This window comes from Labrus mixtus, chromosome 8 (assembly GCF_963584025.1).
Source record: "Labrus mixtus chromosome 8, fLabMix1.1, whole genome shotgun sequence".
Classification (NCBI taxonomy): domain Eukaryota; kingdom Metazoa; phylum Chordata; class Actinopteri; order Labriformes; family Labridae; genus Labrus; species Labrus mixtus.
Genome location: NC_083619.1, coordinates 21,886,850 through 21,914,807, shown reverse-complemented (window position 1 = coordinate 21,914,807; position 27,958 = coordinate 21,886,850). Strand labels below are relative to the sequence as shown.

At 39.8% G+C, this 27,958-nt stretch overlaps 2 protein-coding genes across 9 annotated transcripts; one reads left to right on the top strand and one right to left on the bottom strand.

The window, feature by feature from the left end:
* Nucleotides 1–215: 215 nt before the first annotated feature.
* fubp1 (far upstream element (FUSE) binding protein 1) lies at nt 216–10,849 on the top strand. 7 transcript variants are annotated; one of them, XM_061045139.1, is made up of 20 exons: nt 216–374; nt 800–890; nt 1,995–2,030; nt 2,132–2,168; nt 2,256–2,302; nt 2,385–2,456; nt 2,640–2,697; nt 2,849–3,011; nt 3,105–3,203; nt 3,308–3,427; nt 3,517–3,619; nt 3,896–4,135; nt 4,306–4,466; nt 4,573–4,724; nt 5,223–5,299; nt 5,782–5,907; nt 6,246–6,323; nt 6,723–6,785; nt 7,417–7,580; nt 7,664–10,849. In XM_061045139.1, the coding sequence occupies exons 1-20, from the start codon at nt 282–284 to the stop codon at nt 7,682–7,684; spliced, it is 2,001 nt and encodes a 666-aa protein (XP_060901122.1). In that variant the 5' UTR covers nt 216–281; the 3' UTR covers nt 7,685–10,849. The 7 variants fall into 7 exon arrangements, with proteins under 7 accessions (XP_060901122.1, XP_060901121.1, XP_060901120.1 ...); XM_061045138.1 differs by having other exon boundaries at nt 800–923; nt 7,818–10,849; XM_061045137.1 differs by having other exon boundaries at nt 800–923.
* A 746-nt stretch (nt 10,850–11,595) lies between these two features.
* miga1 (mitoguardin 1) lies at nt 11,596–26,464 on the bottom strand. 2 transcript variants are annotated; one of them, XM_061045135.1, is made up of 16 exons: nt 26,333–26,464; nt 24,960–25,116; nt 21,729–21,900; nt 19,919–20,037; nt 19,689–19,821; nt 19,367–19,503; nt 18,268–18,395; nt 18,045–18,141; nt 16,274–16,383; nt 16,057–16,129; nt 15,121–15,207; nt 14,936–15,034; nt 14,700–14,834; nt 13,642–13,695; nt 13,277–13,393; nt 11,596–12,524 (listed from the first exon to the last, which is right to left on the bottom strand). In XM_061045135.1, the coding sequence occupies exons 2-16, from the start codon at nt 25,056–25,058 to the stop codon at nt 12,303–12,305; spliced, it is 1,782 nt and encodes a 593-aa protein (XP_060901118.1). In that variant the 5' UTR covers nt 25,059–25,116; nt 26,333–26,464; the 3' UTR covers nt 11,596–12,302. The 2 variants fall into 2 exon arrangements, with proteins under 2 accessions (XP_060901118.1, XP_060901119.1); XM_061045136.1 differs by having other exon boundaries at nt 26,370–26,464.
* Between the last annotated feature and the right edge of the window lie 1,494 nt (nt 26,465–27,958).

Genomic DNA, 27,958 nt, shown 5'->3' with positions numbered 1-27,958 from the left:
AAATTAAAAAGAAAGGAAAATAGCAGAGAACAATCAGAGCTCAAATCTGGAATCAAAATCAAAATATTTTTTTTGTTTTGTTTATTTATAGAGCTTGTGTGGTTCCAATACATTTAAGTGTTAATTTTTTTTTATCAGCAACTGAGAGATTGAAAGTTTGGTATCACAATAAGCCACACAGCTATCATCGCGAGACATCATGTGACCGCGAGTTTTGGCGTCAACATCCCGTGAATGAAACCCGCCATCTTGTTGCGTTCAGCAGGAGAACAGCAGCAGATATGGCTGACTACAGCAGCGTGGCTCCCCCGTCCTCTAACGCCGGTGGTGGAATGAACGACGCTTTTAAAGACGCACTTCAACGAGCACGACAGGTAGAAACTTCATTTGTGCATTTAAGATTAAAAACAGAGACGGACAGACCGGGGGAATGTTATATTTTTAACCTCTTTTTGCTGTTACAAACTGCACCACTGCAGGCTAAGCTAAGAAACCATGACTGGCTAACTTTAACACTACTGGTACGCCACACGGAAAAACACCCGGATGTGATGGAAGAACCGACCATAGTTGATTTTTTATGATTAAATAAGACTAATATAATGCGTTTCTAAGAGTATTGTGTTGTCTTGAGTTTTCAAATTGATGTACTAACGTGGAAGTAATCGCTTTCCTTTGTTGGTGACTTCCGGACATGTGTAGGCCGCAGCCAGCGTGTCTTCGCCCTTATGTAACAAACACAGACGGATGATCAATTCTTCGAAAAGGGGAACTAAATTTGATTTTTGTTTTGTTTTAGATTGCAGCGAAGATCGGTGGAGACGGCGTTGCGGCACCTCCATCAAGTGAATTTGGCTACGGAGGCCAGAAAAGGCCCCTGGAGGACGCTGGTGGGTATTTTCCCATGCCTAACCTGAATATCGGTCAGTGGCTCGAATCGATTCAAAGTCTTGATAATTAATGCCTGCCTGTGTGTTTACAGCTACAAAATCATACTCACTTTAAGTAAAAAAAACAATAATAATAAATGCAACAAAGTTAATTTTGACTAATATCTCTTTTTTACATTCTGTGACTTCTACTTTTTTAAGTTAATTTACATTTTCTATTCTTAATTTTCTCTGTACACTTAAATAAGTTGCATGAGCAAGTAACTGGTTTACATTTTTAATTGTCTTTTCACAGCTGTTTCAAATAGGTGCCTGATGATGACATGTAACACAATTTTTTTTTTAAATTGTTAATGCCCTATTTATTTTAACTTTTATATGCACTTCAAAACACAAAAAGGACAAAACCTTCAGGATGGCTTCATGAGAATATTTGTGTGTTGTGGTGTTCCAAGATAATCCCACAAAGTACATATACACATATACTCTTACTGTATTCAATTAATTGATACCGTAAAATCAGCAGAAAATCGCAGTGATGTTGAAAGCTATTTTCCATGTGAATTTCTTCCTTAAATGCTTATAAGTAGGCGTGCATTGAGATCTCACAATATTTAAACTTAACTTGAAAACAGGGCTTGCATTGTCAGTACAAACACACAGCAGGAGCCATCATGGTGTCTGATGTGTGGCAGCTATAGGAGAAACGGTTCACACTTGATCCGTGAGCCTTTTTATATCACCCCAGTGTTTCGTTCAGCAGGTGAGCCGTGGATCGATTAAAAAAAAAAAAAAATGTTTCATCGTGGTGTAGAACAAAAATAATACCACTTAATCCCTGCCTAAAGGCTCAGTGAAAAAATCTGCCATAGAGAGCCGCTGCACAAATAGGACGACAATTCAGTCTTTTAAAATATAGTTTTACACACAGACGGCTCCTTGAGTGTATCGATAACCTAATTTTGTGAATGGTCTCGTTAGCTGAGTGCATCATCACACCCCTACTTGTAAGACATTTTCAGCTGGAAGAACGTTGCTAGTAATAATGAGCTGGCTGGAATTATGATGGATACTTATTCTGTTTATTATCTCATGTTTTTGCAGACCAACCAGAGACTAAGAAGGTGGCTACAAATGACGGTAAGGGAACCGATGTACCAGAATTATTCGCGTTTAGATAACGTGCACAAACTGTGGTGATCGTTTTTGTAATATCTCTCATGTCTTTTTTTTCCCTCCAGCCTTTTCGGGAATGGGAGGAATGGGCGGCCCATCAAGGTGATACACGAGTTAATTTAAAATATTTTTTTTTAACATCTGACCGTTTGTCACAAAGCTCACATGATTTGTGTTGTTGTTTTTCAGGTCATTATCAGAGGAATTCAAAGTTCCAGATGGGATGGTTGGATTCAGTAAGTATTTTCTGACACAGTAAAAACACGGCACACAATTGCTGTTCGGTATTCGGGCGTAACATACTTTATTTTCTCGTAGTTATTGGTAGAGGAGGCGAACAAATATCACGTCTGCAGCAGGAGTCCGGATGTAAAATACAGATTGCACCAGGTACGTTGATGATTATTTCTGCTTTTGCAGATTCAACCATCCATCCATTATCTATACCGTTTTTTTCACGTTCAGGGTTGCGGGGGGGTTGGAGCCGATCGAAGCTGTCGCGTATTAAATCATAAACATAAAATTGTACGTGCTGTAAGGTTGTTTTTAACCACTGCTTTTTTTGTGTTGTAGACAGCGGAGGCATGCCAGATAGATCGGTTACGTTAACAGGGGGACCAGAATCCATCCAGTGAGTAATCCTATTTCTATTCTGCTTCTATCTGCAGTGTCATGATGATCATTTGGGATTGACTTTGGCAAGCATTGAAGTTTCAATTATTTTTTGTCTGGTCCTTCATAAATATCATGCTGTTATGTAATTTTAAAATGTTCCTCATCAGGGCTGCAAAGAGGCTACTAACAGAGATAGTAGATAAGGGGCGCCCGGCTCCTGCATTTAACCACAACGACGGCCCTGGAATGACTGTCCAGGAGATTATGGTCCCTGCCTCTAAAGCTGGACTCGTCATTGGGAAGGGGGGAGAAACCATCAAAAGCCTCCAGGTGAGTCGCGATTTAGTGTTGGTGTTGACCAGGGCAGACATACAGCGCACACACAAACTGATATCATGCTTTGGTGCTCCTCTAATCCTGCAGGAAAGGGCTGGGGTGAAGATGGTCATGATCCAAGATGGGCCCCAAAACACAGGTGCTGACAAGCCACTTCGAATTTCAGGAGAACCCTTCAAAGTCCAGGTGTGTGAGATACCTTTTTTTATTTTCAATGAGACCTGAGTTATCTTTCATCTCCAGTCCAGTGGAGCGGTAATGTAATGCTTTGTTCTTTCTGTTCTCTTCAGCAAGCCAAAGAGATGGTGATGGAGCTGATCAGAGATCAGGGCTTCAGGGAGCAGAGGGGAGAGTATGGTTCACGATCTGGAGGAGGAGGCGGCAGCGTTGGAGGAGGGGAAGGCTTGGATGTGTGTATTTTTTGTAACTTCGTTTCTTTTCTTGTCTTGGAGATGAGGGTTTGAATCTGTCAACTAACTGTTTTAATGTCTTCATTTAGGTACCTGTACCCCGGTTTGCTGTAGGGATTGTGATCGGCAGGAATGGAGAGATGATCAAGAAAATTCAGAGTGACACGGGTGTTAGGATTCAGTTTAAACCAGGTAAGTCTGCTCCTCAAAATATCAACCATGATGAAACGCAAAGTAATTTAGGCAGTAAAATATGTGTACGGTCCGTGATGAAAACTCATGCACCACGCTGAGAAGCTGATGTATAACCCTAACCCTAAGTTCTGAGACCTGAACACACATATAGAAGTTTGAGTAACACAAGGAAGTTGTAGTTGCAAAATATATACAATCAAGTCAGGAATAAGACGGCTTCATTTTTTGTTTTTAAGAAAAAAAACTAAAGTCTCTTATTTTCCCTCCTTCAAGATGATGGCAGCACCCCTGACAGGATAGCCCAGATCATGGGCCCACCTGACCAAGCTCAGCATGCTGCAGAGATAATATCTGACCTGCTGAGGAGCGTCCAGGCCGGCGGTCCTCCAGGACATGGCGGTGGCAGGGGCCGTGGTCGTGGGCAGGGAAACTGGAACATGGGCCCCCCTGGTGGCCTGCAGGAGTTTACCTTCACCGTCCCAACCATGAAGACAGGCCTCATCATTGGGAAAGGTATGTGTTGGGAAACAAGGCAATTAACTTTTACAATATTCCATGTCTCTAAGATCTTAAGACCTTAGACTATTGTTTTGTCTTTGAAGCTGGTGAATTGATAAGAGGTGAAAGGTGAAGTACAATGTTGTTTATATCGTGTGTTGTTAACATGTTTCTCGACTTTACAGGTGGTGAGACAATCAAGGGCATCAGCCAGCAGTCTGGAGCCAGAATCGAGCTTCAGAGGAATCCTCCACCCAACGCTGATCCCAACATTAAAATGTTCACAGTCCGGGGCTCCCCTCAACAGATCGACTATGCCAGGCAGCTGGTAGAGGAGAAAATCGGGGTGTGTAGCTAACATTTGTATTTGTTACATGTGTATATTTTTTTATACAAGTGCAGATGCTCCTCTTACAAACTTGTTGACTGACCAGAACTTGTTTCATTTAAAGGGACCAGTCACTCCAATGGGTGGACCACATGGTCCCCCTGGTCCACATGGAGGTCCAGGCCCGCATGGTCCCCCTGGGCCACCTGGACCCCCAGGGGCTCCCATGGGCCCATACAACCCTGGACCATACAACCAGGGACCTCCAGGACCACAGTACGTACCTTGGCCTTTGTTCAAACTTAATCTATGAAGCACTTAGTTGAAGCACCTGGTCATCTTCAGGTGTGTAAAAAAAAAAGTGTTGAATACAGTTTCCTCAACACCCCAAGATGTCCCAAAAATGATAAAATGTTTCTTTAGACACTGATATCTGATGCAGGCAGTCAATCCTTGTATTTCATGCTGCTTATGCACATTTCAATGAATCTATGAAAATGACTACAAATCATTTTTAGGTAATTTAGGCACACTTAAAAATGTGAACGGTCTGTGATGAAAACTCATGCACCACGCTGAGAAGCTGATGTATAACCCTAACCCTAAGTTCTGAGACCTGAACACATACAAAGAAGTATGTATATATAGACTGGCAAAAATTATATCCAGCAACGTTTTTGTATGTGATTGCAGGCTGTTTATACTCTTTCATACGAATAAAGCATTAGTCAACAGTGAAGTTGTGAAATAATGACAATTATTTTCTTTCATCAGCGGTCCACCTGCGCCTTATCAGCCTCAGGGATGGGGCAATGGCTACCCACACTGGCAACAGGGACAACCTGATCCAAGTGAGTTCCTTTTAATTTTTTGATACATTTGTACACTTGATGTCCGGCAAATCAAAAAGCTCTTCATGATTCCCCTCATAGACTATAGTAAGATGGACTGAGCAAAAGCCAATTGATAACGAAGCCGTAATATTTAGATGGCTGAGGGGAGCTGTCTATTAGTGTATAAAGTCTATGAATGAGAGAGTCCACTGTAAACGGTCTGTGATGAAAACTCATGCACCACGCTGAGAAGCTGATGTATAACCCTAACCCTAAGTTCTGAGACCTGAACACATACAAAGAAGTAACACAAGGAAGTTGTAGCAAAATATATACAATCAAGTCAGGAATTAGACAATGTTACATTTTGTTAAAAACAAATAACATTTTGTGAATAACGGGTATATTATGGCTTCTTATTTTATAAAGTGAACCCATAACAGCATATTAAGAGCTTTTATTTTGGCCTTTGTAAATAAACGAAAAATGTTTGTGTCCAGATAAAGCAGCTGCTGATGCCAACGCAGCAGCGTGGGCAGCCTACTATGCTCAGTACAGCCAACAGCCGCAGGCTCCCATGACCCCAACAAGTGGAGCTCCCGGCACTACTCAAAGCAACGGCCAAGGTAACTGACGTGTTTCTCTCTTGGCCGTATTAGCATTAGTAGTGTCTGTTTATTGAAGAAACAGAACCAGGGAAGCATAGAGCAGTGTAGTTAACTAGGTCAAGTTGTGTCCTGTGCTCATGTCTTCCTGCTGTCACTTACAGGAGACAAATTGGTTTGGTTTAACCCTTAAAATGTAAAATAAACCTTCTTTTTTCAACCTTTTTTTTTTTTTATATAACCCCAAGGGACAGGATAGTTTCCCTCCCCTATCCCTAGGCTGACAGCTCGACCCAGACAGGTGGAGGACAAAAAGCTGAGAATGCTTCACTAATTACAAGTACCGTTCTTTTTAACAGGTGACCCACAGGCTGCAGGTCAGCAGAGTGGACAGGCAGATTACTCCAAGGCCTGGGAGGAATATTACAAGAAAATGGGTATACGAACATAGTTTCAGTGTACACCTATGAACACAGACAGTCTAAACAGCCGCTGGGTGTTCAATCAGCTTCTTTTTCAGGTCTGGGTTTTTGCTGGCCTGCTGTGGAGCCTTTTCTCTGTCTCCACTTGCTTTAACAATTCACCCTTGTGCTGTTTAGACTGAACCACTTTGACAATCTACAGGACTGAGCTGTCGACACAGAGCCAAGTTTATTGAGTTTAGAGTAGCTTATTTTTTAACGGCATTATCAACACTGATGGATGTGCCATGAATGGTTTACTGCCACTAAATGTGTGTAGAGCTAAATGATGCAATTTAGGATCAATGTTGTGAATGTGTGTCTGGTTTTGTTTGACACTTGGATGTATTGACACATTTTCTCTTTTCTCTGCAGGTCAACAGAGTCAACAACCTCAGGACTACACAAAAGCCTGGGAGGAGTATTACAAAAAACAAGGTTGGTTATCCCATAATAATTTATGTTCGATGAGTGCATGTCATCCAGATGCTGTAGAGTAAGGTGCCAGACTTGGAACTACTGGAAGCAGGATGCAGTAGAACTGGTTTCAGACTGTTTACTGTTTACTATATGAATAGTCACAAACACATCATCCATATGGAGATGTTAATAGTCATGGTAATTTGGAGGTAAAGAACCAAAACCACCATTTATTGTCATTGTTTTTTGTTTTTAAACCTTTCGTAGAGTTGCCTTTCTGAAAACGAACCATATCCTTTACATGTGTATTTTACAGCATCTGTTAGTTTGCAGTGACTGTTTTAAATGTTGAAGGGCGGCTGTGTCCTCTAGTGGCCCTCTGTAGTAGAGTGGCTGCTCTCACAGCTGCCCGAGAATAAAGCAGAAGGTTTCTGTCCCCCCACCTTGAGAAACTGGTGGTGGGTTCGTTCCCCTTCCAATAAACAATCGCATTTAAAAGAAGTCTTGAAATGATTGGGTGTGAGATAGCCGATCATCTGTAATCTTAAGTTTTTGTTTTAAGAAATTTGGATGGAAACTGTTTACAGTTTTTCCATAAGAAACGAATGAAACTTGCCAGTGAACTGACGTGTTCTGTTTTACCCCCCAGGTCAAGCTGCCCCTCAGCCCGCAGCGGCAGCAGCAGCAGCGGCCTCCCAGCCTGGAGGTCAACCAGACTACAGCGCTGCCTGGGCAGAGTACTATCGTCAGCAGGCTGCTTACTACGGCACATCCAACCCTCAGGGGATGGGTGCTGCCCCACAAGCCCCTCAGGTACACCCCCTTTAAGAATCTGCCCTCTGCATCAACTGAATACTCAATTTTATGTCGTGCAGTAACCCCCCTTCCTTCCTCAGGTTTTACAGGAGCTCCAGTGATGGCAGCAGCTTCACACACTTAACCAAAACCATTTCCTCCTTACACAGGCTTTTAACTTTTTATTTTGGGAAGCTGAGTCTACTGTTTCTGCTGTTAACATGCAATGTATCTTCTATGTATTTTTTTGCACAGGGCCAGTAATGTGAAGTGGACATAAAGTAAATGCTACATTGTCGAAACAAAATCCTTTGTTAAATGTTTGGATGCAGACGCCTTGATGAAGATCTAAAATTTCCTTGGTTTGAAAAGTGTTTCACATAGATGGCAGATACCCGGCGAACACGTCCTCCTTCATTTTCTTTTTTTGTTTTTCTGTTTCTTGTAAATGCTTTGTTTTTAGTGAGGTAATTATACATATGGTCATTCCAGCCCTGTATCTACATAAAATGTGGTTAGAACTCATGTTTATTAAACTGTAGACATTACCATGTAAATCATCTCAGTTTTAAAATGCTATTTGCCTGTTGTGTTTTTGCAATAAAACAAACTGAAACCTCCTGTGTTGGTAAGTTGGGGTGGTTTTAAAACCAAAAGGGTGGAGATAAATTCTGTATGTTTTTATTTTACCGGGAGGGGGGGGGAAGTTTGAAATGAAGGCCATGTGTGGGTTTTAATGCTCGAAAAGGTTGTTCTGTCCTGTCTCTCTCCAACTGTCTATAAGGCTTTTTTTAGATACATTATGTCCGTGCAGTGATCCTGAGTGGTTCAGATCAACAAACGTCCTTGTTAATAGACTATTTTTTACACTTCTCTATCCTGACCTTGCTCTGATTTAGCGGTAGACAGATGTTTGTCATTAGAAAGTCGACAGGTGTCTTTGTATCGTATCTCATGCATTAACTGCGTTGCTGTGGCCCTCTTAAACATTTGTGCTTGGTTTGCTGACATTGTTGAGGTAGTATGCACTGTATTTTGCCTTGATAGACACTTCCTCCTCCACAGGCAAGTTTAGAAAAGCGGTAAGCACATTATTTTCTTGACATGTTCCTCAGAAAAACGTGGTTGCAAGAAATGTTTTTAGTGTTATACATATTTTTTTGTTGCTATTCTTTTTCCAGGACAGTTGGGTCAATTTGTCACTGTATGGAAAATGCATTGAAAGTTTGTCATGCCCTTTTTTTCAAATTGCGAACTAACATGTATGAAAATGTTTTTTTAAAAGAATGTTTTTTTAATATAAAAACATTGCTGCAAAAAGTCGTTTTTGCTGTGCCCATTCTGTTAGTGTTTATCCAGTTTAAGAACGTAGATGATGTAGGGTCGGGGGTGGCTAAGCAGTCTTCGTCCATCAGTTGAGCCCTCCTATACTGTAAGTACAAAACTGTGACTGACTTAAGAGAGATATTCGCCTTTTTTGATGCATTTGAAACTGCAAATCGTGTAGTATTTTTGTCAATTATTGCAAATATCTTCCCTTTGTCTCTGGGTAAGTATGAAATGTTCTGAGGAGAGGAATAGTACTTTATCTTGTACCACATGTTTCTGAGACTAATTTCCCCTTGTGTGACTGCACATCATTCAGACTTTGAATCTCAAGTATTTTGATGCTTTAGTAGATTCTCATAGTGTTTGTGTAGGTAGCATTTCAGTGCCAGACAGATTTCTGAAGTGATGGTTTTGAATGTCAGCATTCTGTTACAATGTTGGTAGGAACTGTTTTTTTAAAGGACACCCATGTGGTTTTTTGCGTTCTTGAACATCTGATCTGATAAGTGCCATTGTCTAGCTGAGACTGTTTTTTAAATGCCATTTATTGCTGAAAGTTCTCTTGCATTCATCTCCAGTGTAGCATGCTTAGGTTTCTGCTATCATTACTTAACTCTCCATTATTTGAGCATGTTGAATGCTAGTAGTTGAAGTGCTTCTGACTAGCTCAGTATGATGACATTTTCAGTATGAGGCTGTTAATTGAAAGATCAAAAGCAAAAAAAAAAGAAATCTTTGACTGCATTGTTCACTGATGGCAAACAGTGCGATTATATATCTGATCTTTGCAGTGTCGTCCCAGACCTTGCACCTTAGGTTCTGCTGCAATTACACAGGTAAGCGAAGCCTAAGGCAACAAGTGTTTTGTCCAGTGACATGACCAATGTTAAATGCAAAGAAATGCTTACCTGTGTCTCTTATATGCTCTTTATGCATTTATGCCAAAAGTAACTGTTCCGATTATCTAAGTTTCCCTTTAAAGCTGATCTTATTTCTTGAATGAACTGCATGTTTTGACTTGTACTATGACGTTAAAAGAAAAAAATCTTCCTTTACCAAGATTAATACTTGCTTAGGCTCTCTAAGGAAATGTCTGTCGTTGTATCTTATGATTTGATATTAGCCTTTATATTTGCATCCTGGTAAGTCCTGAAAGTGACTGGTTTACTAAAAACTGCATGCCATGTCAGAAGTCGGTAATGTGCTGAACTCGTTAGGTCAAAGAGACGTTGAAATACATGATTTGTATCTCTGTCGTGGTGTGAATCTGCCCTCAAAGTGCAGTGCATATCTCCTATTGAAACGCTGCTGCCTTCACTTCTTGCTCACAGTGTTGGAGGATGATGCTGCAAGCTTAGGTCATAGAATCAGGCCCTGTCGTAGTTTGTCCCCAAAGGGAGGAATCCTTTGAGTCAATCCCACTGCTGAACGTAGACCGTTCAAGAGCTCCAGTGATAAGGTAAAAACAAAAAAAAAGCAACGCAATGAAATTTAAATTCTGTGATTTGCAAAGTGTTGGTCAGATACATGTTTTTCCCTGCTCGGATCGACTGTTTTAAACATGATGCCATAGTTTGTTTAGAGTTGTCAGATGGCTGTTTCTTTAAACTTGCTTGAATGCCTTCATTAACTTTTTAGTCAGTAGGAATGTTCTTTAGAAAGTTGGATGAGGACAGGAACTGATGTACTTTTCAATTACATATGCACTTTTATTGGCAGTAAATTTTGGGGGTTTTCAGTTTAAAATCACTTTTCTGTAGTTAAGGGTCACATAGTGTTTGGTTGGGGCTGTTCACTGTTCATAAGGGTGTAGGACAAAACAAGGAGCATGCCTTAGAGGTTAAAAGTTTTCATGTGCTGTGTATATTCTCCAATATATTGTTTTTTTTGTTTTATGAATCAGCTGTTCTGACTTTTAAAATGTTGCCATGTTCATTAATAAAGTTGTATCAAATAAAGTGACTTGTTTGTCTGTGTTTGATTTTACATTTAGGAAACTAAGGATCAATCGGATTCTATTGGCAGTAAACATTTTCACCAGCAGAAATCAACGTTACAGAAATCCTCCTGTAATCGTTCCTCCTTTTGATACTGGTCCTGAGAGGAACTTTGATATTAGGATTATTTAAAAAAAAAAAATGGAGATATCTCACTGTTCTGTTAATCAACTGTCTTTAAACAAATCAAATTGAGATTCTCTTCACTTACAATGTGAAAATAATTTAGGTCTCTTAACTCATAATTTCCATTTGTTAAATGTTAACTTGAGACAGAACAGATACTTTTAGTCCAGACTGCTGTAGCTTCCTTTTCAGTCAGCTGCAACAAAGAAAATAATAAGAAAAAGAAATGGTAAATACCTTTTAGCGTTTTTTTTTTTTAAGTTTAAATTTCTGATGCATTTCCTTCTCAAACTCAACTGAATATATTTGGGTTGCATTCATCCAAGTAGCTCTTGACAGACTTTTCACCATTTCCTGACATTGTAGTCATGATTTTACGTCCCATTATAGTACAATGTATTCATTCCCACCTCCCCACGAATCGAATAAAAAAAAAAAAAAAAAGTTTTTAAGGTACAACTGGGGGCAGGAGTCTCTAGGGAACTGGAAGGTAGCTGGTTTAAGTCCTGGTGTGGACTTGAATTTAAGTCCCTGTAGGCGGCTGGTTCTCGGCTTCATTTATATATTACATAGAGCCTTGCAAGTTCCAAAATAACGACTTTCCCTTTTATTCATCAATATAATTACCCATTTCTGACAGCACATTTTACATCACATGTTTGCTTGTTACAAAAACACAATAGTACATTTTATGGTTTTGCATTGCTGATGTGTAGCAGTAAGTGAAAATACAGACAATAAATCTTCATCTGATAAATTCTATAATACAACATTGTGTTTTTTTTTTTACTACTGCATGTTTGAAGCTGATCACAAATTCACTGATGCATACAAATAAAACTACGGCTTCTAAAATAAAACGTCATTTAGCTCTATAGCAAAAATAAATAATATAAAATACCATCTTTCTGTTCACACATTTTAGCAGCAAGAAATATGCCTTCACTTTACACCGTGTAACATCTAACGCAGAGTTGAATTACACATGTTATTGCTATGATATTTAACTTGCACTGCGATGGCACAGTGAGTGAGGACAGGATGATCAAATGTGAAGGCAGACAGCTGGTACAGTTTTACATAGATCCTTGTTAGAGCACAAAGCATGATGGGAGATGTGTGAAGTGGAATTCAGACCTTGGAGAAATAATGTTTTATGTGACAGTTTATCATTTCCAGTTAAGTGGGTGGATAAGTCAACTCTGATCTTTGCTCCAACAGTTGTTGAGAACTCCACCTACAAAATAAGCTCCATGTATGCAGTGTTTGATGAACCCGGGTCGGTTTCTCACTGAACCTTTGCCTCCAGCAGCGCACTGTTAGGTACCAGCTGCACCTGTGTTGAACTGCAGCCGTTGATGTGCCGCAGGGAGTCGGCGCCCAGGTAGGCCAGCAGCAGCTCAGAGCGCCGGTGCAGCAGGTGGAGCATGTCCTCTGCCAGAGTCTCCACGGAGGAGTAACGCACTTTATCCACGTCGAAAATGTCCTTTAGGAAGTACAGCACCTGATCCTGAAAGAAACAAACTCGACATCTTTACAGGAGGACAAAAAAGGAAACTCTACGGGCACTTTAAATACACAAGACAATGGACTTTGGTGTTGAATTTCTTCAGACTTCCTACATTAAACCTTTTATTTTTTTGACTCATAGATCTGCCTGTATATACCAGACAATATAAACTCCTCAAAAGAAGTGTTGAAACATTATTTCGCCCCTTTAATAATACTAATTGGTGTTGTATTATATATCGTTGGAAAGCCGGATTAGTCACCTTTACAACGAGGTAATACAAAACCAATAAATATTATTAAAGGGTCGAAATAATTGACCAAAATAACGTTTCCAAATTTTATTTTGAGGAGTTTATATGACTATATTTTATTTACAAATCTTAAGATCAAGCCTAATTGTACTATTTTCAAGCAAGTTTATTTCCCATCTTATTATTACTGATCATTATTCTATTTTTACCTTCATTCTATGGATGCATGTGATTTTCTTGATTTAAAGCAGTGAGTCCTAAAAACAGGCGCTTTACAAATAACAGCATTACTATGAACCTGATGGAGGTCAGGACATTGAGTTTGATTTTTGTGTTTAAAGGTGAAACGGATTAAAAGCTAGATTTCTTCAAAATATTGTGCAGTTTCAGACTTTTGTCTAGAGTCGACTCTACAGTTAACTGTGTCATATAGATGAAGAATCTGACGCAGTTAGGACGTCAGATCATTATTGTGCTATTCTGTGTTGCTGAGGCTGACCTTGAAGAAGCAGCAGAGGTCGTGTAGGGAGCTCTTTGGCCCCAGGAAGCCCCAGGCCAGGACGGGACTGATCTGTTCACACACAGCGTAGAAATGAGCGATGAAGCCATCAGGCACCTGAGACACAGAGAAGAAGTGAATAAGGTGATGGGACGCTATTATCAGCTGTTTTTACAGTTCCAGAGCTGCTATCTGATCTTCTGTGTTTTATATAAAACGTAGAATATATTGTCTCATGGCTGACAAACTGCTGATAGTGAGTGCATCAAACATCAAGCAACATCAAGCAAGATAGTATTTCAAGTGTTAGATAAAGCAGTGTAAGCATTTATCTGATATCTAACATGAAGCTGCTGGACACGTACCTTCATGTGCTGTCTCTTCTGCTTCATCACTGACCAACAACTTGATGCCACAGCCTGTGAAGTTCAAGCAGATCATTCATCAGTTTCATTCTCAAAGAGGTTAAAGTGAAATAAAAGAATTTAAAGGGATTTAAAAAGAGAAAAGATAAAAAAGAATCTAAAAAAAAAAACAACCCGTTTCACATATGCACTCCTGAAAAGTTCAAGAAACTTTCAGGTGGGCTGCCACCTGAAAGTTTCCTGGCTTGCTTGTTCACACATGCACCTCACAGCGGGAAACTGTCTCTGTCGGACAAGAAAGGGGGGGCGTGGCATCTTCTTGGGAGAGACATGATGTAAAAAGAACAACGCAAAAGTGGCAGGCGAAGCAACAGTGTGCTATAACTTACAGCAAATATTCTCACTATAGTGTCTTATAGCCGCTATAAGACACTATAGTGAGAATATTTGCCTTTATATATCAATGCTACGTGTAGTTCGACAAGATCTAAATATCAAAGAGTGGAGAGTGGCGATCAGAAAACATAATGAAGCTGTTTAATGACATGAATGGAGATCGCCTGCAAACAATCTATGGTGGAGCATCGATCCGCAGTGAATAAACGTCGCCGCCCCCTCCCACTATATATCCTGCTCCCTCCGACTTTCTGCAGGAAAAAAATACTGAGGGGCTGGAGGGGGATTATCCGGATGCAGCTCACTCTGAAAACTTCAAGAGGAACTTTAGGAGTTTTGTGCAAGTGTGAACAAAACTATTTCTAAACATTCTTGTCTGGAGGTTCACTAGTGTTGTGCATTTTCCTTTTAGATATTTTGAGAACAATATCAATACAGCAGTTGTTGTTATTTAATATCAGTTGGATATTGATATAAAGTTATATTTTGGGAGACTAAAAAATGTTGGACGAGGAAAAATCTCCCCATTGTGTTGCTGTTTCCGGCTTTCTTCTGAAAACATTGACTTTATTCCTACCTAGAATTGACTAATATTCGTCTGTCATGGATCCACTGACCGCCAAAAGAAACTCTGAGATCTAAATCTGTTCTGTACTTCTCACCGTTTCCTTGAAGGAGCTGTTGAGCCAGCGGTTGTTGATCACGTTCTGGATGGAGATGGGTGGATTCTCCAGGTCCTCAAACGAGTCCATCAGGATGAAGTCCAGGACTATGTCATAGAAGTTCAAGTGCTTCACCTGAGAGGATGAAGATGAGAGGTTCTTATTTCAGAATTTGTTTTTCTTGAGGGTCAGACAGCAGAAGTCAGCCACATTATATAGAGGAGAAGACCCCTCACCCCTCGTGTGGCCAGTTCCACCTCTGTGTTTTCCCAGTGCTCCGTGTGCTCCAGGAAGGCAATCATCTCCTCGAACACATCCTCGAATCTCTGTGGGCTCTAAAAACCAGACAGGTAATGTGAGCAGGTAAAGCCTCTCCTGAAGATGCATCATCTGTATTATTACTCTGTAGCTCCAAAGTTACCTTCTGTGCTTTTACAATAATGGAGGACAGGGTTTTCTTTCCAGTGTCTGCCAGAAACATCCTGGTCTTTCTCTCACATGAAATGAGCTGGAGGAAAAAAAGAGAGAGATCAAATTTTACTAAGGTTGATCATTTTTCCTTCTGAAAATAGAGGGCAAAAAAAAGAGTTGAAATATCTAAACACAGTGGTTCTTCCTTGGATGGTTAATTGGTTTTAAATGTGCTTCTGATGCACTTTAGTCAATTTAACTCCTTCCTGTTTTCTGTCTGCGGCGTTTTGATCAAAGTCAAAATAGTAGTATATCATATACTATCAGATCTGTGAGGCTGATGCTGTGTAATAACTTTGATGCTATCTCTTGGAGCCATGGATGAGTTTAAGTATCTTTGAAGTATTTTTAAGGTTAAAGGAAGAATGGGCGACTTTTTGCTCCAGTTGATGAGCAGCAATAAACCACTTTGAGCAGCAGCAATAAACCAAAACAAACTGCTGTTTGGCGACACTTCCACTATTCTGAAGCCTCCGCTCTCCTCCAGCGGCCTGCGCTGTTGTGTTAGGTTAGGTTAACTCATGGCTTCATATTGCACATAAATTGAAATGGAATGACTGTGATCTAAAGACACTTAGGCGACATTAATATTCTTCAGTGGAAGAGAGAGGGTGAGCTGGGTCACTGTATTCTTTGTTTACCGTTATTGTTTTTCACATTTGTTAATATAAAGTCAAACTTCTTTTTCATATCTCAAGTGATTTTTTTTGGAAGTGCGTCAGACAACGTAATAGATCCATCCTCAGCCTCTCTCTCTTGTTGTTCCTGAAAGTCGCTACGCTATCTTCTGGTGTAATAAATCCTACTTTGAGGTCTCCTCCACGTCTGCTATATACAGTATATATATATGTAGTATATGTAATTGAATTCAGTAGGTTTACTGTACCTGACTTGCCTGCCGCACACAGTGCAACTTGGCCAGAAAATCTAAATCTCCAACACACTCGAGCAGCTCAGTCCTGACGATGCAAATCAAGAAAAACACCAGATTCATAATTTAGCAGACACATGTATCAAACAGAAAAGGTTGCAACCCTTACAGCATGCATCCAAGAATCCAGATGATACATACAGTATGTATTGAAATCCATCAGTGTAATTACCGCAGAACCCTGCAGGAGATCTTTCCATCCTCAGCCATCTGCAGCGCCTCGTCGTAGAAAGGATGATGACCGAGAGCGAGGACATTCCTCAGGTCTCTGTGCTCCGACAGCTGATGCGGAGAGAGACAGCAGAGGTTACGGCTTTATTACCAATTGTTTAGATATTTTATAGACAGAACAAACATGTATTGAAATGATAATAATCAGATGAGTCAAATTGTCCTCTCCCAGTCCCAAGACAAGCACCTGACCCCCCGAGAAAGGAAAAAGGGTAGAATCCTAGTGTCATTGTGCTTTTTGTAAATCTGTTTTAAACATGACAAACTGTTTAAGACTATGAAAAAAAGTCAATCTTAATCCTAATCAAGGTGCTTACTTGATCTAAAAGGCTGAACCCTTAATGAAGCTCAGTCTGGTTGGTTGGTGTGTGGGTGTGTGGGTGTGTGGGTGTGAGGGTGTGAGGGGGGGGGTTAAATGTTTTAAATTACGGACAAAAATGGACACACTTTTGTAATGTGTGTATTGTGCTGATCTCAACAATAAATAAATAAGTGACAAAAAGAAGTCTGAACCTGAACTTTCTTGTTCCTGTTAGAAAAGTTACAGGTTCCACATGTCCTGGATTAGAGAGTTTGTTCTGAAGTCACTTCTGACAGCGAGCTGGAGGTTGTAAACTGAGAGATGTAGCTCTATTTATAGTTACTCACTAAATATGAGTGACCCAGTCTCACTGCTGTGAGCTCTTCGTTTACTGCTCTGTTAATGTTAGACTGGTTTTACGGGTATGAAGACTGTAATGTAAAGCCTTAATTATGCACCTGCATTCATTAAAAGACATGTATCACTGTTTTTTAACCAGAGCCTGGTGAGATATATGTAAAACCTTTATCTTTGAGCAGTGTGTACCTGTGTGTCCTCAACCTGCACATTTGACTTTCAGTTTCAAGGAACAAGTAAACAAATCAGTCATTCTTAACAGCATGTTTATTTCTGTACTTTGTGGTCAAGTTCACCAGTAACATCAGACACACAGCTCGAGCCCCCACAGGGGCCTAACAAGATAAGTTGTATGCTAGTAAACAGAGGATCAAAGCTAACTGAATTAAACTCCTGCTGTGAACTGTTTGTCCCATTTGACGCCTCAGACGCCTTGAAATCAAGCCTCAGATGTCCTTTGAGCCCCCCTTATTTGTATCTATATGAAAAGCTGAGACCCCCCCAGTACCCACACGAGATTATTGATACGTTACTGTAAGGAAATTAATATCAATTGTTTTCATTAGTAAAATCCCAACAGACAACTTACAGCACCTTTTTATAAACTGTTGAGGAAGTCTGTTGTCATATATTTACTTAACGGGTGCAAATCTCGTTTTTTGGATTCACAAAGCAGACAAAGTCTTGCACCCCCCCTTAAGGGGGCTCAGATCCTAGGTTAGGTACCAATGCTCTAGTCTTCACCATTAAACAAAAATCTGTTTAAAAAGCTCTTTAGTTTTAATTTGCTTAGAATTACAGTTTAAAAAGGTAAATATCGAACCATGACGATTTTTATTTGCACATTTGTTTTGTTTTTCACATTTTGATACAAGATTGATTAACTATAAGAAATGACATTAATTGTCAGATTAAGTAATTCAAAATGTAATAAAAATAGGACTTTATTCATTATTTTAATTCAAGAAAAATGCACTACATTGTAATATGGTGTTTAAAATGATGAGGATTTATCAGGATATTGGTTTTGAATCATAAAGATCTGTTGTGTCACCTCAGCAGCAGACACAAATGAGTCAGTGGAGGCGATGCTCATGCTGTCTTTCAAACAGGCGTCATCCAACTCCTCTCTGGCCAAAATGTCCGCCATTCTGCTGTCTGTGATGGGAAATAATCATGGTAATGTGTTGATTATTAATACAGCACTGATCAGCTGTATACATCATTAGCTTTATCCTGTGTTGGTCCTGTATGTTGTGTAATCCTTTATGAGTGACTCACCCTGGCTGTTGCTGTGGGAAGAAACCTCTGACGTGCACAACACTCCCTCAAACTCCTCCTGAAGGCTGTAGGCCCGCTGCAGCAGAGACTTCAGCCTGTGGATGAACTCTGTACTGATGACGTCCTGAAGGCACAAACATTCAAGTTCAACCATTTAAACAATGCCTAGAAAACAGCAACTCAACTGTGTGTATTAAGATTCTTCAAAGCTTTTCATTCCCTTATTGAGAGGACGGTACAGCGTAGAGTCAGAAACAGGGATAAGAGAGGGGGGGGGGGAGACATGCGGTAAATGAACAGCGAACATCCGTGAAACAGACTAAATATGGACTAGATTCTGTCTGTGTGACACTTCCTACTCCCACGACAACCGACAAAAGTGTACTGTGTTAATGACTGCAGTTTTAACTGCAGGTTAGACAGGCTGGCATTGTGTGTGGCAGAAGACGCTGACCTGGCCCAGAATGAAACCACGCTCATTCTATGAGCACAAACCCTGAGCACCATTACTCACTTATTAAAGCACAGGAGGGTACAATACTGTTTTATCAATTTACTTCAAACTATTTCACTTCAGCTTCTTCTTCTGCAGGGATCACAGTTTAAATACGCTTTCTAAAAGGTGGACAGCTGAGCGGGGGAATATCCTTCACAGAAGACTGAGCAGCAGATTTAATCATTTGACCTGGACTAATCCAAAATCCTCCCATCCAGGAGGTTAGAGAGCCAGTGAGTTATCTGTTATACAATACAGACTCTGTGACACTGGTGGGATGTCAGAGAGCTGGTTATTCATATATGTGGCCTATAGTGCTGTGTTGTGGCCAGTAAATGCTTCTTCTTTTATAAAAGAGAGACAATAGTTGAATTATTAATGCTGGTAAACCCTGCATAAACCTTTTATAAACTGTCCCGAGGGATCTGATAGAAAAGGATCTGCAAGCCTCATCCTACTTAACTTCTATCCCCAGATTAAAAGTGGCATTACACTGAATTAAATGTGTTGTTGAGTTGGTGTTAAATATGGCAGCGTGTTGACGTGTCCTCATTGGAATTATCTCTAAAGTTTTAAGTGTGTTTCTGTGTCTTCATCACCTCCATGCCCTGCTCAGCAATGGCGTCTCCAGCTCCTGTTTTGACAGAAACACAGCTGGCATCGTCCTCTCCCTGCCTGCTCCTAAATGTCAACGCTTCCTCCCACCGTCTTAGAGCCTCCTCAAATAAATCCATACCTGCAGGCGCAAAAAAAACCAAAAACACACAAGACTCTGAGTCATCCCAAACAATCAATAAAAAGCTCAATTTTAGACAGAAGCAACTTTACAAAAACTGGTTATTACAAGACTTTGTAAGATTGATTACAGCCCTTAACGCTTCCACTCTTTATCACATAGTGAAGGAGGTAAAGTTTCTTTACCCATGAGGTACAGGTTTTCAGGTGTGGTGACAGGTATGTTGACCAATCCGCAGATATCAGCTTCTCCTGCTCTGTCCCAAAAGGTGGATTCATTAGCGCAGGTGCTGCTGCTGGATGAGTTCATGCTTTTAACCTGTAGAAGAAGAACACCGTTTTACTTTCAAACAGGGGGACGCAGCAACACAACAAACTAAATGCAGGCAAACTCTGACTCAAAGGAAATATCTTACAGAGGCCAGGCTCAGTAGAGACCCGGACAGTTTCCTGTAGTCTCCTGAAGGGAAGAGCAGACCAGAGGAGAGGCCATTCTTGGAGTTGAGGGAGAGGGTGATGTTTTGGCTGGTGTTATCTGGGTAGATAAATACCAGAGTTCAGAGATCATGTTTGATAGGGGGATCAGAATGCAGTGATCACGCTACATGAGCATGTAACAGGATAACATGATGGATAAACCACAGCTTCATATCTTATGGCTGTAAAAGAAGACAAAGAGTTACTTATTGTGGAAATAAGTGACTGTTCTATTTCAATATGTTCATCCTATTTTGACATGTTCTCGGAGATGTTTGTTTAATGTGCTCACTTTTAGCAGGGACAATGTTCAAGCTAGAGCAAAAGGGAAACGAGGCCAGCCCATTTAACACCTAAAGACCGCTGTGGCAGCCACTGAGGCAGCAGGTGACACAGCACTCTGGTCTTCAATAAATAATGAATTCTAAGTCCCTCCGCCCGCCTTCATTTATTTGACCTACATTCTGTATTACATGTTCATACTTCTATTCACATGAAAATCTCTACTGGGTCACAATAAATAAATGAATGGAGCGTAGGGCTGCACAAGACGAAAAATTGAGACTCCTAATGACTGCTTTAGGATTCATGATTATTAAAAATGATCTGTGTTGCATCACAGTATTTAAATTCACTGGAGAAATGATTCAGATCACGTTGATGTGACATTTATTTGGCCAAAAAAAAAAAACATACGCTGTTTTACATTTGGAGAATAAGATTCCGAGAAAGGGAACCTCTGCTGCGCTACGGTACATAAAGGCAAGGTTGGTCATTTTCAAATTGGCTTTATTTTGAAAGTAACATTCCCGCAGTTCTCCATCTACACCCACCCCCTCCCCTCTGCGCTCCCTCAAAAGCCACGCCCCTCACTCACATGCATGAGCGCCGTCACCAAAGCAGCGGACCTCAGCTCATCGCGTGCATTGTATATGAACTACGTTGTGTCATGTCTAATTCAACGGTAAGTTAACACTAGACTTTATCATAATACATGTTAAAAAAAACTATTTTACTACTCACTACGGCCGATGACAAACTAACAGTATAAACTCTGTCATACGTGACGCGCTTTGAGTGTGGACTCATTCATGCACGGGGTAGAGAACGAGCAGGGAGACAGGGAGGCGTGATTGGTTCATCAGATTGGTACCTCGTGGCAGACATTGGTCGAAGGCTTACAACATGCTACAGATGACTGATTTTCTTTGTTCCTCTTTCAGAGCACATGAGTTATTAATGTCTGTCAAGACCTAAAGACAATTTCAACCAAAAACCTTTAAAAAAAAGTGTATCTGGAGGAAATGACCAACCCCTGCCTTTAATTATGGTCAAGTTTCATCACACATTTTCATTTTCAATTGCTGTCCATCTCATTTGGATATTACACTGGGTTGTATTGCATTATGCTGAATCGTGCAGCTATAAAGTAGTTCATCATTTTCCATATTATTGTTAACCATTCTCAAAATGTTGACAGCTCCATCAAAAGGACAATGTATGAAATGAATTAAACATTGAATTACTCTGACCAATGGTTTATTCGATTGTATTTCATGTTACATTCATGCTCATTTCTCTTTGACGCTCAGATAATTCTTCCTAAGGGAGCTTAAATGAGTTCAAGTATTTAACTGGAGCAGCCTAAACACCTGATTCGATCACAAAAGAGCAACTGGGGCAAACACACTACACATACATGGAAGTCAGTGAGCTGCTGGTTGAAGGGGGAAACGTGTGAAGTATTACCGTTCCCTGCTGAGGCAGGCGGGAGGAACTCAAATCCAGCCTGCTCCCACTGTGGAGACTGGGCCTTTTTTCTTCCCTTCCTCCTCTGGAAGCGCCGTGCGAGGAAGAGGAGCGAGATTGCGCTGAAGGCAGAGGCTGCCACCAGCTTCTTGGTCCCTGTGCTTATACTCACCTGGAAGACAGGTCGAGGAGAAGGAGTTACATTTAAGGGTTATATGCAGTAGATCGGTCTCTTCTGTCTTTGGTTAGTCAGGACAAAATGTCTGACCAATTCAACATCTGAACAGTGGCACCCTGTTTTGATTAGCAGCATTATTAACCATCTTACCGTTCTGTCAAAAAGCCCTGAAGGAAAACAACCTTCAGTTCTTATCTCTGTGTTCTTACTCATCCCCCTCATCTCTCTCCTAATCACTTTTCTGTTTCTCTAATTAAGATTATTTTACAATATAGGTAAAAATGGCCACAAAATATTTTTAAAAGTAAACAAATAAAACATTATTTTGTTTAAAAATATATTTAACTCAATACTAGATAAAAGGCTTTCAAGCATTGTGAGATGTTTTCAGAGAATAAAATATTATCTAGCTCAGTTGTTAAGTGTTAAAATTATTGACAGCAGGGGGCGCCGGTAGCCTAGTGGTTAGTGCGCGCGCACCCCATGTACAGAGGCGATGGTCCTCCAAGCGGGTGGCCTGCGTTGGAATCTGACCTGTGGTTCCTTACCCTCATGTCATTCCACTCTCTCTCTCTCTCTCTCTCGTCCTGATTACTGATTCTATCCACTGTCCTATCTCTCTAATAAAAAGGCATCAAAAGCCCCAAAATAAACCTTTTAAAAATGATTGACAGCAGAGAAAACATTTACAAAAAGCAGAGGCAGAACAGCCAAGCATTACAGAAACAAACATTGCAGTTTAATACTGAGGAATAGCGCTCGTCAGAGATCAAATATGTGAGCAGCTGAGACTTCATGTCCCCAAAAACAGAGAAAATCTATCCCGAATTTCATTTTTGAATTTCATCCTTCCCCTGAGGATTCATACATCAAATCACAATGGATACTGATGATGTAACAAACTGCACTGAGAATCAGCTTCCAGCCTGTTCTCTAGATTTTAAAGGAATCTATTTGAGATAGCGTGCATAGCCCCCTCTGACTATAGATAGGAACCCTGACTGACTGAAGAGATTATGCACACAGACAGCACTGCAGCATATCCCCAACAACTGACAATTAGATAAAAACTGGAGCTATGACAGCAGCTGTAATATTGACTTAGTTCTTTGACAGCCATTAAATAGGCTGGCATGATAAAACAGAGCTACAGGCCTGCAGTGTTTCCATGCTACTACCAAATGTCAGACATGCTCATACCAGACCCTTCATGAAATCAGATCTGCTACGTGACTCGGACCACGCACAATCTCCAAAGCTCTACTTGTAAACATGAAAGGGTCAGAGAAAGACAACGTTCTGGGGACTCCCCAACAACTTAAATCTTAAATATATTCAGGAGTTTACACTATTTTTGTTTTGGTGCACCAAAAATCAATCACAGTATTTTTTTTACTTTATTTGCATTGTTTACTAAAACATGTTTTGCTCTTCTTTATTTGTGAAAAAATGTTGGCTGATCATCTCAAAGTGAACATATTTTACTTTATAATTTCAAATATCTGCTAGTGCAGGTCAAATCATTCTCTCATCAAAATAACAACAACAACAACAACAAACATTTAAATAAGCATGTTGGCCTCTAGTTGAGTAATAATTGAAATCCGGAGCATTACAAGAATGAAGTGAAGTTAATGTTTACTAACTAGCTGACGCACTCACACTGAAGCACACGCAGTATTTCTGCTCAAGTAGTGCAAGACCTTGTCCTTGGCTGTTGCCCATATGAAATTAACTGTTTTGACTCTCATCAGGAAAAGAATTCAGCTCAACTGCAGGCCGATATCTTCCCATCACACAAAGTCTTTATAATAATAATAATAATAATAATAATAATAACTTTATTTATATGGCACCTTTTTAAAAACACAGGTTTACAAAGTGCTTTGACAAACAGGAAAGGCAAAAACAAGAACAAAGCAAACTAAACCAAACACAGCAAGAACATAACAAATGCAAAATACTCCAAGTAATTAAAGACAATTCAACAGAAAAGAACCCATATAGCAAGATACCCAACAGACATATATAACCCGACCATCATAAGAACCATCATAAGAACCATCATAAGAACCCAGGAAACACAAGAAGTTGTGGAGCTAACTGCTCAACCAAGAGAAAGAACTTCACATCAAAACAAATGCAGCCACAGCCCACCTCCCCAAGCAGCCAAAAGGAACACTGTGAAACATTGTGTCAGAGTCAGTCAGATGTGATCTCCGGACAGCTCGCTCTGCAACATGCAGAATCACAACATGTGACAAAACAGGTTCAAAGAAAGTCAACGGAAGCTTTGGGAACTGGCAGGGCTTGAAATATCGGATGAACAGGTCCAAGGTTTGTATTTCAAGTTCTACCAGCACGACGCACGAGGATGACGATGATCCAATGAGTACAGGAGGGAAGGACTGCAATGCCTGGTTACAGACATACAGACATACAAACACAGAACGGCAACTATTAAGCAAGCCTTCCGTGAAGTTAAGTCACCTGTGTTTTCATCCTCTCATTCACTTCCACCTGGATAATGAAGATAATGATAGGAGTCTAGATGCTGTGTGAGATCATGAAACATAATATTATAGAAGGGCTTTAATTGTGTTTCACATCACAGTGCTTTCTAATGTACAACTTCAGAGCCTTGTTAAATTATATTCTACAGTTCCCCCATAAGGAAGTCATTTTTAATATAAAAACGGAATATTTTGTTGTTGTATGACAGCCACAGACAAAGTAACAGCCATGAGAAATCAGCCATGGTGTAGAGCGTTTCAATCTTTTGATGTTGGAGCACTCAGAAAATGAATGAATATTACAGATTTTTACTTAAATTGTTATAAACAGCAGGGCAGATCGCTGTGAGGAAACACAATAGCGACGCATTTCATGTCCCAGTTCAGTATTTTAAGGGTTAGTAAATGAAACAGAGTCAGCCACATGTCCGTGTGTTTAAGCAGGAAGAAAGGGAAATCCAAACTCAAACCCTCAGCGGCCAGATATAGAAACAGTAAAAGCTCCCAAAGGAGAAAACTTTCAAACACACACTCTCTCACCTGTGCCAGAGAGCTGTACATGGACAGCGGTAGGTGGACCATGCGCAGGACAGCAGCCTTGACAGACAGCTGGGAGCTTGTGAGGGTCTCATGTGTCATTGTTGCGATTTATCCATGACTTGGCAACTCTCTTATCCTCATCTCCGTTCTGCAGGACCTGAGAAGGATGACAGGAGTTAGTGGCACACAAGGATTTAACCTTCACGGCTCAGGGGGGATAAAATGACGTTATTACATAAATCCTCTGACATACAGTGTGTGCAAGTAGCAAGGCCTCCCGTACCAGAGTTGAGCCGTGCTTATAAACCCGTTTTATATTGTGAAAATACTTTTTGATTACATAAAAATTTCATTAAATGCAATCTAACAGGTTAATGAGCACGCCCCCCCCCCCCCCCAAAAAAAGGTATGGAAATATTTAAAACCTTACTTTATATAAAACTAGAGGAACAAACAGTCTATAGCTGTCTGTAAACATATAATTGGTGTCTCTGAACACAATCACACACTTTAGACACAACTAAGCCGCTAATAATCACCTAAACAGGACAACATGCAACATCCACTTAAGTTTGTTAAAGAGACTCATGAGGCTCATCACAAGGACGATCATCCCATGTGATGGCACGTCTCACGCTGACAAAAAAAGGTCGTTCTTTGTCACAAACTATCTACAAATATCATGTTTGTTGTGATATTTTTTTCACACGCTGATGAATTTCCAGTTGACTTTTATTTGTTGTGGGAAAACATGGAAACATTGTATGGGATCTTTAGAAGCACAGACAGAGGGACAAAAGTATGGATACATGCTACTGACAGGTAAACACTGAGAATACTGAAGAAGCAGAGAACTGGTTCTTTTCCTTAATGTCCAAATTAAATGAGAATATTTTCCTCTTGAATGTGTCTTACATGTTGTTCTAATGCTTTACTGTACCTAATGTAGTGTGAATACAAACAACTTGTACTATGGATTGTCTAGTCTTGATCCAGATCATTTCTATCACTTAAATGTACAGCAGAAACTGACAGCATTCAGTAACACAATCCCAAATCAGACTTCCAGTAGTCTACACTGGAAATCCTCCAGGAGTCTTTAAAATGTGTTAAATAAAAAAATAAAAAAATAAAAATTAAATTAAAAAATGTAAACAGCACACTTATCTCTGAAGCAGTTTGTTATGTCAATCATGTTAACACACATTAAGAAAATAACCCTGTCAACTCTGGTTGGCCTATAGGGCAGCATAAGACTGGGTTACTTATCTAACAAGGCTAATAAAGGCTAGCTGTGTTAGCAAATTGTGTTCAAATGGCTGATAAAATCAACTGACAGCATGAGAAATACGCGCATGAGCTCGGGGGCTTACATGTAAGGAGTTGAGGTTAAAATGCTATCACCGGTACATTTGTTGGTGTCCTCCACAGAGTTTTGTTCCCGGTGTTATACCCGGTCCTCTCGCTCTGACCTCAGCTGCAGCCAAGTGAAGGACTCAACACTGCCGCACGCTCCCATCCAGCGTGGCTTTCAAAATAAAAGCATGCCAACTTGTAATCTTCATGGAGTTTGCGCGCCCCCCCTCGGCTTCATCATATATAACACATTTATAAACTGAGGTTTAATAGTAAAGCAGATAACATTTCTTCCAAAGTTGATGAAATTACTTCATTCGATACGAAAAGGAATCTCGACTTTTAAGTATTCAAAAACATCTATTAAAAAATAAATTCACATTTCTGAGACAAACTTAATCAACACACATAAGTTAATTAATTTACTTTAATGCACAATTATGACATATATTATAATTATGAGGAAAGTAGTCAAATAAATGTGAAGATGAAATGTTATACGGTGTAACATCGATAGATAGTGAGTAAAAAACATGGTAGGTTAAAGTTTTTTTTTTTTTTTTTTACATTTCACATTTTTTACCTTAACATTTTAAAAACTGTCTTAGGCTATTATCTCATATTTTCTTAAAATGTCAAAATTTCCGACTTACAAACGTATGAAGGCCTGTTCAACTTTTAAAACCATCGCAAATAAAACATTCTCCTGCTTATCTACAAAAAAAAGACCAAATACCTCATGATGTATAATGTCCCAATGTTTTCGTATTATGGAAAAAAAAACAACATAATTTTGCTAATGAAAAACCATATGCTTTGCAATCTTGTAACTATTTCTTACAAATACCTCTTTCTTTTACATTTTAGCTATCATTGGCAAGATTAATATAATACATCTATGCTTTTATCCTCTACCTCTCAACTTACAAATGAGGCTGATAATGACTGGAACATAGATAAAGAGGAAGGAAATAATTCAATGAGTTTATCAAATCTTTGCAATGCTTTTATCACTCGCACTTAACATTTGATGTTGTGAATCTTTAGTGTTTCATCACTGTATCACAGTATGCTATTATCACGGTAGATGGCGCTTGGGATGGGTTGAGAGGTTCACCTTTTATTGCTTTTACTATTTATTTTCAACAGGTGACTCTTGTTTTCTCCCCAGTCCAGTTATCTCTACTTGGAGGAAATACATTTTACAGCAGCAATTAGACCTTTTCATGACTGTACGACAAGTGAATACACATCTACTACTCTATGTCTTTTCTCTACTTACAGTGGCTTTATCACTGGTGTCAATGTTGGTATTACAAGATTATTAATATCTATCTGTGATTCTATTCAAAGTTATTTTTTATTGAATTTTAGATAATTACACACATTAACACAAACAGATCCAACCCCAATACAATCCCCCACCCCTTGCTGTCACTCACTTATAAAGACTCGTTCACTACCTTGCCATATTCTGTTGCACTTGGTGAAAAATAAATAAAATAAACATAAATATACACAATTAAGTATTAATAATAATATTCTGATGTATAGGTAAGGTGGAATAAAAATAAATAAATAAAAATAAAAAATAAATTTAAAAAAGCCAGAAGCAGTATTACCAGGTATATATCTGTGATTCT

Coding starts and splice junctions, on each gene's coding strand:
- fubp1 (XM_061045137.1), top strand. CDS start 282: ATGGCTGACTACAGCAGCGTGGCTCCCCCGTCCTCTAACGCCGGTGGT. Junction 924..1,994: donor CATGCCTAACCTGAATATCG/GTCAGTGGCTCG, acceptor ATGTTTTTGCAG/ACCAACCAGAGACTAAGAAG. Junction 2,169..2,255: donor GGAATGGGCGGCCCATCAAG/GTGATACACGAG, acceptor GTTGTTTTTCAG/GTCATTATCAGAGGAATTCA.
- miga1 (XM_061045135.1), bottom strand. CDS start 25,058: ATGACACATGAGACCCTCACAAGCTCCCAGCTGTCTGTCAAGGCTGCT. Junction 13,394..13,641: donor AGAAGAGACAGCACATGAAG/GTACGTGTCCAG, acceptor TCTGTGTCTCAG/GTGCCTGATGGCTTCATCGC. Junction 12,525..13,276: donor ACCTCTGCTGCTTCTTCAAG/GTCAGCCTCAGC, acceptor TGTTTCTTTCAG/GATCAGGTGCTGTACTTCCT.